Raw genomic sequence first — 16,106 nt, forward strand, 5'->3', positions numbered from 1 at the left:
ATAAGCGTTCAGATAAGTCTTTTTCATGTATATTGACTGTATTTTTCTTTTAATCAATGAGGACTTAATATTTTCCATTCCATGGTTAGCCTTTTAAAGTAGCTTCTATAAAAGTGGTTGTGGATTGATTACTTTATAGGGTAGCTTTGGAAAGCATTCAGACAGCCCATCAGCTACTGCGGATGCCGATGCTTCTGATGTACAATCAGTAGACTCTAGCTTATCAAGAAGAGGCACTGGAACAAATAAGAAGGATACTGTTTGTCAGGTAGGTGGAAAGTGAATAGTACTGTAAACAAATCTGTGCTAAAATTGTGCTATCTTCTCTATTTTAATCTGGTCTGGTAGAAAACTTGAATTATGCAATTGTATTTTGACCAAATCTCAAAATTAGAGAGCACCTTAGAACATGAGGGTGTGACCAGGTCTTGCAGGCTTACTGCTCCAGAGGTGATTTTTTTCACTACCCCGCCACCCCCCCCCCCCCCAAAAAAAAGTTGACATGGCATTTTGGAGGTTAAGACTGAGTCCATGGAAAAATACAGTACAGCGTGTAATGACTAATATCACCAAGCAAGCAAGTTGCTATATTCTGCCCTATTTGAAAATTCCAGAGGATCTTTCAGAGTAAAACAAAATGAGAGCAACAGTGTGCTAATCTAAATAAGGCACAGGCATGGCTAACTAGCAAGGTCTGCATTTGAGGGAGGCTCTGTTGCTGTTGTCTTGGCAATTGCTTAAGACAACACCTATATGGTGGGGATGGGAAAGCACGTCTGGCAGTCACCGCTCCATGTAGATGTAGGTGAAGAGAAGTCTAAAACCAAAAAGGATGGGCACTCCTTTTTAGAGGGGACACGTTCAGTGAGTGCTGGAGGCTTCCAGTGGCTGTTACAATTGCTAGTTTTGTCGGCAGCTTCAGCCAACTGGCCTGCTTGTTCAGAAACCAAGAAGCTGCAGTGTGATAGTATGAAGAGGTTTCGGCCAGTTAATTTCCATCGCTTTGGTTCTGTTTGTCACTTGCATTTAAACATCTGTCAGGTGCTTTGTTTGCTGACTAGCTGTTTGCTTGTTTAAGATCTGTGAAAGCTCTGGCGAGTCTCTGGTCTCCTGCGAAGGAGAGTGCTGTAGAGTCTTCCACACGGAATGCCTGGGACTGAAATCAGCACCTGATGGGAAGTTCATCTGCATTGAATGTAAAAATGGTAAATGTTAGTGTGTGTGTGTGATGGGGGAAGATCTTGGTTTCTATTTTCCCCAGGCCAGGGTTTATTAAATGGGCAGTGTGTTCTAGGTAGATTACAGTGATTTTGATGAAGCCTTACAGTGATTTGATGATGCCTTCAGTAATTATAGTCAGGGCTGAACAAACCGAGGCAGGGATGTTCTACAGTGAATAAAGTTAAATGCTGACTTTCTTCCCTCTCCACTTAGCAAGTACTTTTAAAAGGATAATTAGTGAGCTGTTCAGTGCTGGGCTGTATTCCTATTTGTACTGCACCCAGCACAGTGGGGCCTAATCCTGATTGAGGCCTTCATTAATGTGCAGTAGTAATGGTGAGGGGGGAATATTTTGCTTACATTGGTGCAACTGCATTAACTTCACAGTTTTTCTTTCTCTGCCAAATTTGCAAATTTGCCTCACAGGAAATAACTGATTGCATTCATGCTGAGGTTGGTTTTATTCCTTTTCTTAAAAGGACAGCACACGTGCTTTTCCTGCAAGCTTCCTGGTAAAGATGTAAAGCGCTGTTCAGTCAATGCTTGTGGTAAATTTTATCACGAAACCTGTGTTCGTAAGTTTGCCACTGCTGTCTTTGAGTCACGAGGATTCCGTTGCCCGCAGCATTGCTGTACCGCCTGCTCAGTGGATAAGGATATCCACAAAGCAAGTAAAGGTGAGAGCACAACTGGATTGGGATAGTAGCAGGAAACTGTAAAATACCTGACATTGAGACAAGTAGCAGAAAATGAAGATGAATGTGATACCTTACACTTATGTGATACAGTATGGAGGGATGGACATAAATTCATTATGAAGGGATTCATTATCCGTTTGGACATCAATACAGTGGGTTCACTGTGAAACAGGTCAGTTTTGGAGGGCGGGAGGTTAATGTGAAACAGCCAGCCTCTTAAGAAGTAGTGCTTAAGGACACTTGGAATAGGTTCTGTGCCATCCCTCCGGAGATTACTATAAGTTAAAGGTCCCAAGCTGAAGTACTTTCATATAGCAATGGACTGTAGAACAGTTGTTCTTCTGAAGGAAAGGACCTCTTCTGAAGTGAACTCATGGTCAAGCTTACCAAGCAGTGTTAGACTAGTTAGAGCCAAATAGGTTTTTGTCTTCAGTTAACAGAGTAAAAAAATCGTATTGGTTTTTTGAAGATATGAATGTCTAATACTCCCTGGTTAGACTAAACCAAACTTGTATCGCAGTCCGTGATGTCTTCCAACCTGTCCTAATTTCCACTGTGACATGGTGCATTTTTCTGCATTTATATTAAACAGGACGCATGGTGAGATGTTTGAGATGCCCAATTGCCTATCACTCAGGAGATGGCTGTATTGCTGCAGGAAGCTTGTTTGTGTCATCTCATATTCTCATCTGTAGCAACCATTCCAAAAGGAATCACTCTTCATCAGCTGTAAATGTAGGCTTTTGTTTCGTTTGTGCAAGAGGTGAGCACTACTTTTTCCCCCCTTCCATTTATATGTCCAGTGTGGTCATTACTACAGTTACATAATAAGGCTGGGACAGTTTACAAAACTTTTTTTTCTTTCTCCTTGGGGCTCTCCATTGGCTTCTAAGCTTCCTCTTTGACTGCCAGGATAATACCTACGATATTCATGTATTTCTCATGCTAGAGTTTTCACATACAATTTTTTTTGATGTTCAGACACAGTTTTGAAGCACTGAGATGTATCTGTGCTGCCATTTGGGGAAAAAGTGGAGGTTGGGTTCCCTGACCCAGCGGTTGCAAGTCGAATCAGTAAACATTGATTCTCTGTCTCTTCAGCAAGAGGGGTTGCTTTCACCCTCTATAAATTGGAAAATAATGGAGTATCTTTAGGTTGGTGGGTAGTTTGCTCATAAGCTAGCAAACGTCCGTTTGACATCCAGTCCCCCTTAGATAAATAATTTTTTAGAAAATTATACAGTAACAGGAATTACCACTTAGATCAACTAAAATCTAATTTAAAAATGTTTTCCATATGCTGCAGCTGTTGGTCTTCCCCACCCTCTTTTAAGCCCCAGCAGTCTGTCAGTCACTTTATTTTGTTATCTTCTGGCAGAAGATATGATTAATATTCTAGTGTTTTATTTTACTTCAGTCAAAGCCCAGTTGCAAAGATATCTCTGCCATGTTCTCTTTGGGGTGTGAAATTTAAATACATAGAGCCTGTGTGTAATTTTATATATCTGTTAACCATAACACACAATTCTTCAGAAAGTTCCCACTGAATGCATCATATCTTTCAACTGTTTGACAGTTAGTAGTAAAGCAGTGGAAATACATGATGAATTTTGAATCCATGTGCTTGTATTCAGTTTCTGCAATTAGAGGACTAGTTTGTGTAGTAAAGAAGGTTTTGCATGAGCAAGAGCAGATTACTAGTACAGGATCTAGAGATGAGGAGATCCAGAGTTGGATTTTTTCCCTCTAATTAGATTACAGGAAATGCAGTTATCGGAGGTTCCAAGGTAAAAACAAAATTCTTTCCCTTTTAAATAAATCTAATTTTTTCCAGAGAAATGGCATCCGGAGGTTCAGAGGTAAACAGTAAGTCTTAGAATGCTGAGCCTGGGAGGGGCTCTTAAAGCGTATGAAACAGTATTTACCACGTGGTTCAGTGCTTTTCCTTTAATGAGCCTGTTTCAGTGCTTTGGGACATTTCTAAACAGGAAGTATGCAAAGTGAATCATGCCAGTGTTGCATAAGCATACATACATGCAGATAAACTTATGGATGTTGCATGCATCGTTAGTCTATTATTGCTCAGTTAGATTTCTATATAGGGTGTTTGTCCAATCTAAGTTTTATTTCAATTCTGACTTTATTAGCATGTATACAAGTGCACAGCTTAAAACCAAAAATCCTATTTTCAGATCTGAATTTTAATTAGCAAAACCCTTTTGTGTATGTGAACAGAACTGCTTTTATTGGTCCGCAGGTGTTCAAACTAATGTCTAACCATTTCTAGAATGGCTGTAGCGAGTTGTAATATGATAATATATCAAACAGCATTTTTAGCTACAATACCAGGATCATTAGTTATCCAGTAGCGTGCAGTATTTGTTTCTGTGAAGGACAATTGTATTAGTTCCTGTAACCAGCCAAAGCATCTGTGGAACTGGTTCCTGAAAGCTGAGTGGATCTAAGCTCTTGTGTTCTGCAAACAAACACACACACTAATTTAGTGTCACTAAAATATTTTTTAACCCTGTAAAATTTAGTTTCTCGGAAATGTCTTCATTTCTGTTTATGAAACTTTTAAAGATTATTTGTAAGGTGCTGGCCATGTGCTTGGCACTATACAAATACAAATACAAAATAAAGACAGTAACTGGGTCTGTTAGGCAAGAGATGTTACCTCACAGGTGAGAAGTTTCCTGCATGCACTTGGATTTCATCCAGAATCAATCCGAGACATGCAAAACTGAAAGCAGAATTTGATACTAGGCTTCCAAGTCTGAATGTTGGTTGCCTAGTAGCATGATAAGGCCTTTTATTGTGATTGCACCAGAGAATAGACTTGCAGATCTGGCATTTCTGCCACTTGCTAAAGTATAAACGTAAGTTACAGGAAAAAGTATTTTTCTGTCACACTGGTTTGTTTTGATGGTTACATGATTGTTTCATATCTAGTTTATATATCTGAACTGAACTATTTACAAGGCCTGTGGCTGGAGCCTGTGGGGTACATTAGGGTGCACCTCTATTAGAGATAATATTTTGACCCCATGCAGATGGAAATTAAAATACATTGGCACTCCTGTGTCCACCAACTGTGTCTATTCAAAGATTTAAAAAAAATACAAAATTGGCTGCTAAATGAAATCCCTTTGTATTATAGTAGGGATATAGCAGCTCTCAGAGAATTTGTTATAGGTTCATTTTTGTCCAAGATAGCAGTATTGAGTGGCATTGTGCTCCACCAGTGGAAGTATTGAGGTGCAAGGCACATCTTCATCAACCCATTCAGCTGTATTGGTAGGCTGAAAATGGAGTTCCCTCCAATTGCTTTTCATCTGGATGGTGGCATGGAGCGAGCACTTGGTAAAATTCTCTGGGTGGTAGCAGGAGCACTACGAGAATCACTTGGAAGGAAGAAATCAGGAATTAAATGTCCTACAAATGTTCTGCTACTTATTGCACATGCAAACAGTAATAGCTGTCACTTAACATGCTCAGAAGTATTAGGAAGAGAGAGTTGCGTATTTGGATCTACTGCAGTCTTAGTGCGAAAAACGTAGGTATCAAAACATCAGCAGTATATTGAAAAAACATAGCTAGTAGCTACATGTAGGCAGGCCTGGTGTACTCATCAGCAGTGAGACCAAATAGCTGTATTAGTCTGTTTTATCACATTGGAAGTCCCTTTTGTTCCCAGTCCCCACTGCCCCACATAGGCGCTTCAATGGATGATAGTGCAAATACTCATTTATCTTCAAAATCTGTGGATTATATTTAAGGGTTGTTTGCTATGCTGTCCTGGTAGCTCCATTCCCCTTTTATCAACTCTAAAAGTGTGGTCTAGGACGTCCCATTCAGAATCCCCTTCCCATGTGGGGATCTGCATATGCCATCTGTATTTCTCCAGTGTTATAGCCCCTACTGCCCGTAGTGTTTCTGATTCAGTGATATAGTCACGCTGTGTAATTTGGCTGGCTGTTATCTTTTGGGGGCAGGATGGCTCATAGGGAACTAGCAGCAGGTACTTTTTTGGTGCTTTTTTAAGTGTGCAAGTTAAAACTACTGCACAAATAAAATTTCATTAGAAATGGTTTTTATTTACTCTTCAGTTTTCCTCCACTTACGTACAGATTCACTCTCTAACATATAACCTCATCCTTTAGTAGATCTAGAAACCTTTTCTGTCAGACTTTTTTCTTTTTCTTCATATTATCTTTTTCTTTCAAACTTATAACATATATATGCATAATAGGTGTTGGTTTGATTTATTTTATTTTCTCCTTTATGGAATCATGGGTAGTTTCATTGCAACTCATCTCTTTCTGTTTGTTTCATATAGGGCTGGTAGTGCAGGATCATTCAGACCCCCTGTTCAGTTCATATGCCTATAAGTCCCACTACCTACTGAATGAATCAAATCGTGCTGAGTTGATGAAATTACCTATGATTCCTCCTCCTTCGTCAGCTTCCAAAAAGAAATGTGAGAAAGGTAACCAAATAGTTTCTTTCTCTTCAGTTTACTTTCGCTTTTCCTGTTTTCTTTTCTCTTTTTAAATCAAATTAAAAAGTTTGCTTGTCAAGCACCACCTGTTGCTTTTAGTAAATTTCACTCATTGATTATTGTGAGTGTGTGTTCATGTTGTTGGCAAAATATTTATTATAATAAAAGGGCTTAAAATAATTAATAACACTAAATTATCCCTCTCCACAAAAAGCTAAATCATGTATTGGCCACTAGGTAGTCTCCAGGAAATGGGAATAATCTACATAATTATAATGCTAAGGTGAAGAGAGTTTAGTAATGTTGCACTTCAGTTCCAGCTCATTGACTTTTAAAACTTCTTAAATTGCCTTTTTCTGAGGAAGTCTATTATGGAGCCTGCTGAGAGCCTGCAACAGTCAGAATAGGGAGTTTGTTTGACCGTTTATTTGTATATTGGCATTCCAGACAACCAAAGACTTAGGAAGGCAGATGGCTTTTTGCCTGTTTGTTTCTGTTACAATCCAGGGGCCTTGTATTTCATTTGTTAGTGCAAGCTGAGTGATGCTCCTTTCTCGCCTCATGTGACTGACTGCTCACTTCCTGGAACAATGCTGCTTATTGGAGTGGCAGAAGGTGCTGCATCTGGAGCAACAGGGATTCTGCTCTGTCAAGAAAGGCAGGCAGGTGGGCAACTGCAATAGGATTAGGACAGAAGCTTTTTCAGGAGTAAAACTTGATTGCTTTATGCTGGTAATGCTATTGCTGTCAAAGGAATTTATGGGAACAGATCCAGCTGTGTGTGTCTGTGAGCTTCAGAGGTTATACTCTATCCCCACAAAAATTTGATTTCCCAAAGGGTGTTCCGAAATGGTGCCCAGTCAGTCATTTTAAAATGAGATCATTTCAAATGTTGCTAGATGTAGACAGCTTTTATTTTGTGTAACTTCTGACCACAAAAATTATTTTGAGCCCTCTGCTTAGCTTGAGCAATATCTTACTAATGCATTCTAAGAGCGAAGTTTCCCTGCTTAGCTCTGAGAGTTTTTGTTTTGATTTTTATTTGGTTTTCGCATCTCTTGGCATTTTACCATGTTGGTTATTGTTTCAGTAATTTATGCTGGGTCTGTATTTCCTCTGAAACAACACTTACAAAAATTCTTTAAAAAATAAACACTTGATCATGGGGTGGGGAAGCTCAGGAAAGTCCAAATGCTTGGATTTTGTTACATTTTTAGCAGAGGAAATATAGTAAGTGATTTTGTTACTGATTGTTTAAGGAATGCTTTTTGCAATATATTACAATCAAATCAATGACTGTTTTGAAAGTCTATAGGTGGACAAGATTTTCTGATGAACATTTGAAAATAAAAATTCAGACTTCAGATATTCGAATTGCTTAAAATGCTGCTTTTAAATTGCTCCCAGGCTTTTTACCCTGGGACTAAAATGTTCATTAAATTTCTATCTAGATTGTAGCAAGTGTGTTTATTGTATGAGCTTCTTTGTGTATTGACAATGGTATAGATGTTCTGTGGGTGCCCATAATAAACACATCTGCTAGAAAACAAGTAAACCAAAAAAACATTTTTGTCTAATTTCTTTTTAAAATAATGTTTACCACATTGTTATATCAGATTCCCTTCGTGCACAAAGGGAACTCTGGGCAAGGGTGAAATCTTTCTGTAATCTCTCATTCTTCATTAAAAAAGTAAATTAAGGGTGCTCACACTGGTAAACCTTCATTTTGAAGAATATGCACAGACTTATAAATTACAATTCTCACTTTTTTTCCCTCTTAACTTTGAAAGCAGAAAAACATTGATCAACCTATAGGCTCATTTTTATGCACACTAACTGATTGCTAAGGGATCTAGTCATGACAATGTTGGTTTAATAAGTATGCCAAAAAAGTGCATAATTTGTATAATTGTCAAGAAGAGATATTGGCCACTGCCAGACTACCTGGATTTAAAAAAGAAATGCCATACAGTTTTCAAGAACGTTTCTCTTAAGATCTGACACATTAGCAACTTGACGAATTTAACCTACATTTTTCAAAATCAAGGTCTGTCTTGTCCCAATTTGTGATGCAGTCAGGAAATAAGATATTACATAGTAGACAAGAGACACGTATAATACAAAAGAGACTAATTTTTAAGCCAGCATTGTAACGGACTTGATCCCTTCCTTTTGCCGTATTTGGGGTGAGGCAAATCCAAGTTTAATGCATTTAAGTATAATATTAAAAATACCCGCAGAAGCCTCAAACTGCTGTTTCTGTAAAATGAGTGAGTTTGTTTGTTTAAAGGTGGGAAGTTGTTGTGTTGCGAGTCCTGCCCAGCTTCCTTTCATCCCGAATGTCTCAACATAGAGATGCCAGAAGGATGTTGGAATTGCAATGACTGTAAAGCTGGCAAGAAACTACGTTACAAGCAGATTGTCTGGGTCAAACTTGGAAATTACAGGCAAGTTCGCTGAATACAACTGGAAACTATTTTAGATTGTTGTTTTAGATTTAAGTTTTTACTGTATCCTGCATCTATCCAGGTACACAAGCAGGGCAGCCCAGTGTTAATAAACAAGTAGTTCTCTCTGTATCTAATATGGTCAGATGTTGTATGGCTTTTTAAATTTTGCTCATGCATTTGTGTGCATTAAGGTGAGTACTACTCAAGCATTATCTGTGGGCTCTCTAAGAGTGCCCAAAGATCATGAAATACCGAGGGCATCAAAACTTTGTCTGCATTTATTTGTAGAGATCATTCATAAGACCCCTGCGGGAGTGCAGAAGGTTGTTGATCCTCTTGCAAGTCCCCATCTGTGCCGCAGAATAAATGTGATCAGTAAAATGCTGCATGTCTAACAGACATTGGCGAAGGTGATGAAGGAAGTCCTCTGCCTTCCTGTTCTTGGGAAAGAAAGAGGTTGCTGGACATTTTAATCTCAAATATACTTTTTGCTGTCTCTGTGGCTTTCCTCCTCTTGTGTAGCTCTGGCTATAGAATATGTCCAGAGAATATTCCCTCAAGACTCCTGTATCTGCTTCTCCTCTACCTGGAGAACTCCCTGTCTAAAGCCTCACTCAAACAGGGGGGGAGGGGGAAACACCACACCACCACACACCAAACAAACACAAGCTCAGCACACAGTAAGAAAGCCCCAATAACAAAACACACTTCCCTCAAGAGTCCTGTATTTGCTTCTCCTTCACCTGGAGAACTCCCTCTCAAAACTCCCTGTTAGCATGAGTCAAAAGTGTGCCCTTGTAGCCAAGAAGGCTAATGGCATATTAGGTTGCATTAAAAGGAGCATTGCCAGCAGATCCAGAGATGTCATCATTCTCCTTTTTTCGGCTTTGGCGAGGCCACATCTGGAGTATTGTGTCCAGTTCTGGGCCCCCCACTACAAAAAGGATGTGGACACATTGGAGAGGGTCCAGCGGAGGGCAACCAAAATGATTAGGGGTCTGGAGCATATGACCTACGAGGAGAGGCTGAGGGACTTGGGTCTGTTTAGTCTGCAGAAGCGAAGAGTGAGGGGGTATTTGATAGCAGCCTTCAACTTCCTGAAGGGAGGTTCCAAAGAGGATGGAGAGAGGCTGCTCTCAGTAGTGACAGATGGCAGAACAAGGAGCAATAGTCTCAAGTTGTGGTGGGAGAGGTCCAGGTTGGATATTAGGAAAAACTATTTCACTAGGAGGGTGGTGAAGCACTGGAATGGGTTCCCTAGGGAAGTAGTGGAGTCTCCATCCCTAGAGGTGTTTAAGTCTCGGCTTGACAAAGCCCTGGCCGGGTTGATTTAGATGGGATTGGTCCTGCCTAGAGCAGGGGGCTGGACTTGATGACCTTCTGAGGTCTCTTCCAGTTCTATGGTTCTGTGATTGTGTGTTGTCCAAAGAAAAGGTACATCAGACAGCTTTTGGCACTGCAATTTCAAGTTGTCCACGGAAGGATGCTTTTAGAATTATTTTTTTTATTGTAAGGGGAAATCTTGCTTTTAATTTCTATTTCTAGACTTTCACAAGTACAGCAAAACTGCCATGGAATTGTTACAAATCAGTGAAATAGGTCCAAGACTAACTAATATACAGTCAAGGCCTGTCTTTTGCAGTAGTTGCTCAGAGCATAGGACTATCTTTCCAAAAATAACAACCCTAATGACATAAAAAGCTAAGTACCGGGTACTTAGAGCCCACTCTGTTATCCTCATTTAGCATGGACACTCTAGTTGACAATATTTTTTTCCCTTCTCTTTCCCTCCCCATCCCTCTCTGCTATTTATTTGTACCCTGAACCCCTTAACTCCAGTCATCTGAAGAAGTAGGTTGTGCACACAAAAGCTCATGCATGATACCATCTACATTTTTTGTTAGTCTCCAAGGTGCTGCAGAACTATTTGTTGTTGTTTTTTAAGTGTTTCCAGTAATAGTTGAATTTGTGAATCCCCTTCCCTATCTGTGATTGTGTAGACATATCATCATATTCTGATAATTGTCAGTTCTGGCTTTCTGTGGAATTAACCCCAAAGAACTCCAAGTTCCTCAAGGGTTGAAAATGTTGGAATATCTGGTTCAGATTGATGAAGTACACATGAAATACCTGGATATAATGATTTATTAACAATGTGGAGTTTTGTCTTTCTTAGTTACTAATGTATTGAACTTAAAGGTGTTTTAACCTAGGATAACTAACTACACGTGTTCAGCAGAATAAACTTAAAATTAGAAATGCATCCATGTCATCAGTTATTTAAATATGGTCTTGTGATTAACCCTTGACTTTGCCGGACAAATGGAGCATAAGAAAATGAGACTAAAAGTAGTTTGCTGAGATTTTTTGTTTTGTTTTTCTAGGTTGAATTGCTGTGTGGAAATATTCTGAATTGGTCCAGCTATTGGCCACTCTTTATCTTTGGTTTCTAACTCCATTTACTTGAAATTGTCAAATCACACTACAAATAGTGTTAGTCAGTTTTTGCCCAGGTGGTTCATCGTGCACATACAAAATGTTGTGGTCTAAATTAGCCGTTACCATTCCAGAAGGAGATCTTGGAGTCAGTATGGATAGTTCTCTGAACACATCTGCTCTGAATGCAACAGCAGTCAAAAAAGCTAACAATACAGTATTAGGGACCATTAGGACAGTAGATAACACAGAAAATGTAATAATGACGCTGTATCAGTCCATGATATGTCAACATGTTGAAAACCAGATGCAGCTTTTCCATCTCAGAAAATATTTATTAGAATTAAAAAAGGGATAGAATGACGACAAAACCAATTAGGGGCATGGGACAGCTTCTGAAAGGGCAAGTGCAAAAAAGACTTGGTGCTGAGCTTAGAAAAGAGACGGGGGTTGATAAATTCATGAATGGTGTGGAGAATGTGAATAAGGAAGTGTCTGTTACACCTTCATGTGAAATGAGAGCAACAAAATTAATAGACAGCAGATTGAAAAACAGGTATAGAAAAGTACTACTTCACCCAACAGTCAGCCTGTGGAGCTCCTTGCCAGGGGATGTCGTGAAGGCCAAAAGTATAACTGGGTTTAAAAAAGAACTAGATAAGTGTATGAAGGATGGGTCTATTAATGGCTATTAGCAAGGTGGTCAGGGATTCAGGCCTTTGTACTGGATATCCTTAAATCTCTGAATGCCAAAAGCTGGGAGTGGATGACACGGGATGGGTCACTTGATGACTTGTCCTGTTCTATACATTCTTTCTGAAGTATCTGGCACCGGCCATCATCAGAAGACAGGATATTAGGCTAGATGGTCCCCGGTCTGAACCAGTGTGGATGTTCTTAAGTTATGATCTGGAGTTTTCACATTATTCATCTAATTTTGAGCCTATGAAAGGGAGTGCCTGATGCATAAATGGAATGTTTAAAAATCCAAATGATTTTTCATCGCTGGAGGTGTTTACTGCTTTCACTGTGCTCATTTGGGCAGTGCAGTGATGTGCTGGCCACTTGACTTTCTGGTTCTTTTGCATTAGCAGAATGCTACTATTGGATTTCCAGTACTGCAAGAGGATTAACTCTTCACACTAATTAATTGACGGAGCTTTTTCTTCTCATATAAGGATTTGTAAAACCGCACTTTAAAAAGCAAAACTCTATCTAAACATCAAAAAATGTCTGGCAAACATTTTCATTGCCTTTAACTTAATCAGGGGGTTTGTTTTTATTAAAAAATATTGTAACGTATAGCTGAACAGTTTTGTTAACAAATTTCCCTTCGGATTGCTGTCCCCAAATGTATGTACTGCACAGGGCCCTATCCTGGGTTGGGACCATGAGAACTTTAAAGATGTATGTCTCTTTGTGGATCTTCCCAAGTAAAATCAAAGGCAATTTTGCTTTTGTAAGGAGAATAGGATAGGAATCACTGCAGTTGTATTTCTTAGGAAGTAAATGTAACTTCTGCTACTGCAGCTGAAATTCCCAAATCAAGAATCCAAGCAATTTGCCTGTTTCATAGAGTTTGAGTTTTTACTCTTTTCTTATTTGCAGGTGGTGGCCAGCTGAGATCTGCAATCCCAGGTCTGTGCCTCTCAACATACAGGGCCTCAAACATGATATCGGGGACTTCCCAGTATTTTTCTTTGGTTCACATGACTACTATTGGGTACACCAGGGCAGAGTTTTCCCTTATGTTGAAGGAGATAAAAGCTTTGCTGAGGGGCAAACTAGTATTAACAAGACCTTCAAGAAAGGTAAAATTAAACAAAGTTTATAGTGGTTTATAACAAAACTTCCACGTTTGTTTCTTCATCTTCACTTAACTTGCATGGGAATTGTGTGGTTAGTGTTCTGTGTCTGTGCTAAACTCTGTGTGGTGCCATTGACTAGAGGTTAGAAGATTGTTAGCATCTAACTTCCTCCCTCTCTGTGCTGTTATAGGCAACCCCCGTTTTTCCCACTTAGCTTAGAAAGAAGTTATGAGGGGGACCTGGGCTCTGGTGCAGAGGGCCACCGAGAGTTTGTATATATCGACTGTGAACTACTTGATTTAAAAGTTGTTCATGACATACTGTAACACTTCATTGTTAGCTTGTTCTTTGGAGACTTCCAATTCCTAGCTTTTCACAAATGTTCCTCAGCAGCAGCAGCCCAATACTAATTTTTCCCCATTTTGGACTCCTTTGCACAGCACTTGAAGAAGCTGCAAAACGCTTCCAGGAACTGAAAGCACAAAGAGAAAGCAAAGAAGCACTAGAGATCGAAAGGAATTCAAGAAAGCCCCCACCATACAAACATATTAAAGTGAGTCCCCTCGTTGTGTGTGAATGAGCTATAGATTTAAACAGGGCAGCAAATTGTGGCTTAGAAGAAAATTCATATAATCAGTCTGCCATTCTTCAAAGGTCTCTTCTGACCTGCCTTGTTTAGTACCTTAAGTCCTTTAATTTTATAAGGGCAGTAGTAAGCATCACTAAAAGGAACTTTGAGTTTAAGGTCAGTCTTACTGAAGATAAAGGACTATGATATTTGCAAGAGGGTTCCACCCCTCACAAATGAATCTTTCTTACCAATAAGAAATTATATTAGCATTGACAAATAACAAAACTATTAGGTGTGAGAACTTAATTCCTAAATCTGGTCACTAAGAACATGATCTAGCTTTTTTTTCCCCCAGTAACTGTGGGGGCACAGTACCTCAGACTGTGTACTTATCTGTTTCATCATACTTTATAGTAGTTGATATTCTTGGGATTTCTGCACATTTTTGTGTGCCTCGAGAGTTGTAATACTAATTCATGTACTATGCTGTCTGAAACAGTCTTGTCCCACTTTCTATAGTACTACCTCCTTGCTGGTTTCTCAGAACAGCGGAGATGCTTGATAGTCATGGAGCAGTGCCAGATGGAATCGCTGAAAGTCCTAAATTGCAGCAACGTATTTTTGCCTTGTTGCCTTTTCTTAGCTGACATACTTTCTTTTAGAAGGGAGGAAAAAAATACACCCACTTCTGATATCAGTAGCTGAGTGTGATTTAAGTGCTTCTGATCTAAATTCTGTGTTCATGGCCATAAATCCAAATTTATCCCTTGTCTTTTTTTTGTTCCACAGTCCAACAAGGTAATAGGGAAAGTTCAGATTCAAGTTGCTGATTTGTCAGAAATCCCTCGCTGTAACTGCAAGCCGTCGGACGAGAACCCCTGTGGCCTAGAGTCGGAGTGTCTGAACAGGATGCTTCAGTATGAGTGCCATCCCCAAGTGTGCCCAGCAGGAGAGCGCTGTCAGAACCAGTGCTTCACCAAAAGGCTCTATCCAGATGCTGAAATCATAAAAACCGATCGCCGTGGTTGGGGTCTCAGGACAAAAAGGAACATTAAAAAGGTAGAATTTAGGACAAATGCTTAACTAACCATTAAGCAAAGTAGTTGAGGAGAGTACTGCTGCTCTTTTAGTGTTTGTACCTTGAAAGAAAATGTATTTAAAAGTTAATTCTTTGAAGTGAGTTCATCCTACACACACTTGTTTCTTTAAATTTACAAGGCATGAAACTTCCTCAAGAGGAGGAAATAATGATACATCCAACTCCATGGAATGTGAGACCTCTGGCAGAGGTGTTTGGGGTTTTTGTTTGTTTGTTTTTGGGGAATTACAATGCTTGCTTCTAGCACAAGAGCCAGATTTGACTGGTTATAAATTTTGTTGATGATGGGCAGGAGAAGAGAACTATCGGTATTTCTAGAAGGTAGTGATGTACACAAGTTCTCCTAGTGACCTCCACGCATGGAGGGAGAGGAGAAAAAATAGTTTCTAGATGGTTTCATATGCTCTTTTGACCAAGTTCAGCTCTTGAACATGCTAAAGTCTTAGAGGGATGGGAATAAAAAAATAAAACATACCTCCATCATTTTCTCTTTCCCTCAACCCCAGAGTTAACACAGCAAATGAAATTAATCACACTTCATGATATGAAGTAACTCAAAGGATGGGAGATGGGGCAACCTAAGGCGGTGAGCCTCTTTCCGAGGGGTTCCGTCAAGGTAGCTTTCTGGACTTCCTTTTGCCTTTTCTTTTAAGCTCTGACATGGTAACATGATTATTCTGCAGTTCCCAATGGCAGATTGTCTGGATTGGGAGTGGGAGGGGATGCAGCATTGCTCTTACAAACTTCTGGTCACCAGGGAGCTGGCATAGCCTCCTTGACACTCAACTCTTCAGACTGGATTTATTTCAGAAGAACTCGGAGGGGATTAATAAAAGTCTTTTGGTGATCAGGCTACATTGGACAACACACTTAAGTTCTTGTTTAAAGTTCAAGAAGGCAGAGAAGAATAATGAAGATACAGAGATTTCTGTTGCTGGACATGGTGCACTTGTTATAAGTGAAAAGCACCAAGAACTGATTAGCTTCAGGAAATATTGAGGACTTTACATAAATGTTAGAATGATTGGAATCATTAGAGGAGCAGTAGCAGATGGGGTAGCTGTGCTGTGACGGGTGGGGAATGAAAATACCTTTCCTGACTATGTAGTCAAGATCCTGGAATGGATCATTTTGGTTTTCCTTTACACTGTGTCGCTGCACACTGTATTCCTGGGGACACCAGGCTGGGATTATCCACTGGGATTCAGGTGGGATGTGCAACAGTTGATATGGAAAAACAAAATCTTGCACTGGATTGCAGTCTTGCTCTACTTCGAGGCAAGCATGAGGATGATGGGCCTGGATTTCACGCTACTTTAACT

The 16,106-nt window shown here is 39.7% G+C and overlaps 1 protein-coding gene across 6 annotated transcripts in view; it reads left to right on the top strand.

Annotated features, from left to right (window-relative positions):
* The window catches only part of NSD3 (nuclear receptor binding SET domain protein 3), a 73,097-nt gene that overhangs the window by 42,950 nt on the left and 14,041 nt on the right, over positions 1–16,106 (top strand). For 5 of the 6 annotated variants that reach the window (XM_075910727.2, XM_075910725.2, XM_075910724.2 and 2 more), the window contains 9 exons: positions 140–268; positions 1,079–1,205; positions 1,701–1,898; positions 2,512–2,682; positions 6,259–6,408; positions 8,711–8,867; positions 12,915–13,117; positions 13,555–13,667; positions 14,475–14,744. In XM_075910727.2, the coding sequence (XP_075766842.1) occupies positions 140–268; positions 1,079–1,205; positions 1,701–1,898; positions 2,512–2,682; positions 6,259–6,408; positions 8,711–8,867; positions 12,915–13,117; positions 13,555–13,667; positions 14,475–14,744 (1,518 nt within the window). The remainder of the gene's footprint in view (positions 1–139; positions 269–1,078; positions 1,206–1,700; positions 1,899–2,511; positions 2,683–6,258; positions 6,409–8,710; positions 8,868–12,914; positions 13,118–13,554; positions 13,668–14,474; positions 14,745–16,106) is intronic. The other variant, XM_075910726.2, reaches the window with a different exon arrangement.

The sequence above is a fragment of the Pelodiscus sinensis genome, chromosome 28 (genome assembly GCF_052426305.1).
Source record: "Pelodiscus sinensis isolate ZL-2025 chromosome 28, ASM5242630v1, whole genome shotgun sequence".
NCBI lineage: Eukaryota > Metazoa > Chordata > Testudines > Trionychidae > Pelodiscus > Pelodiscus sinensis.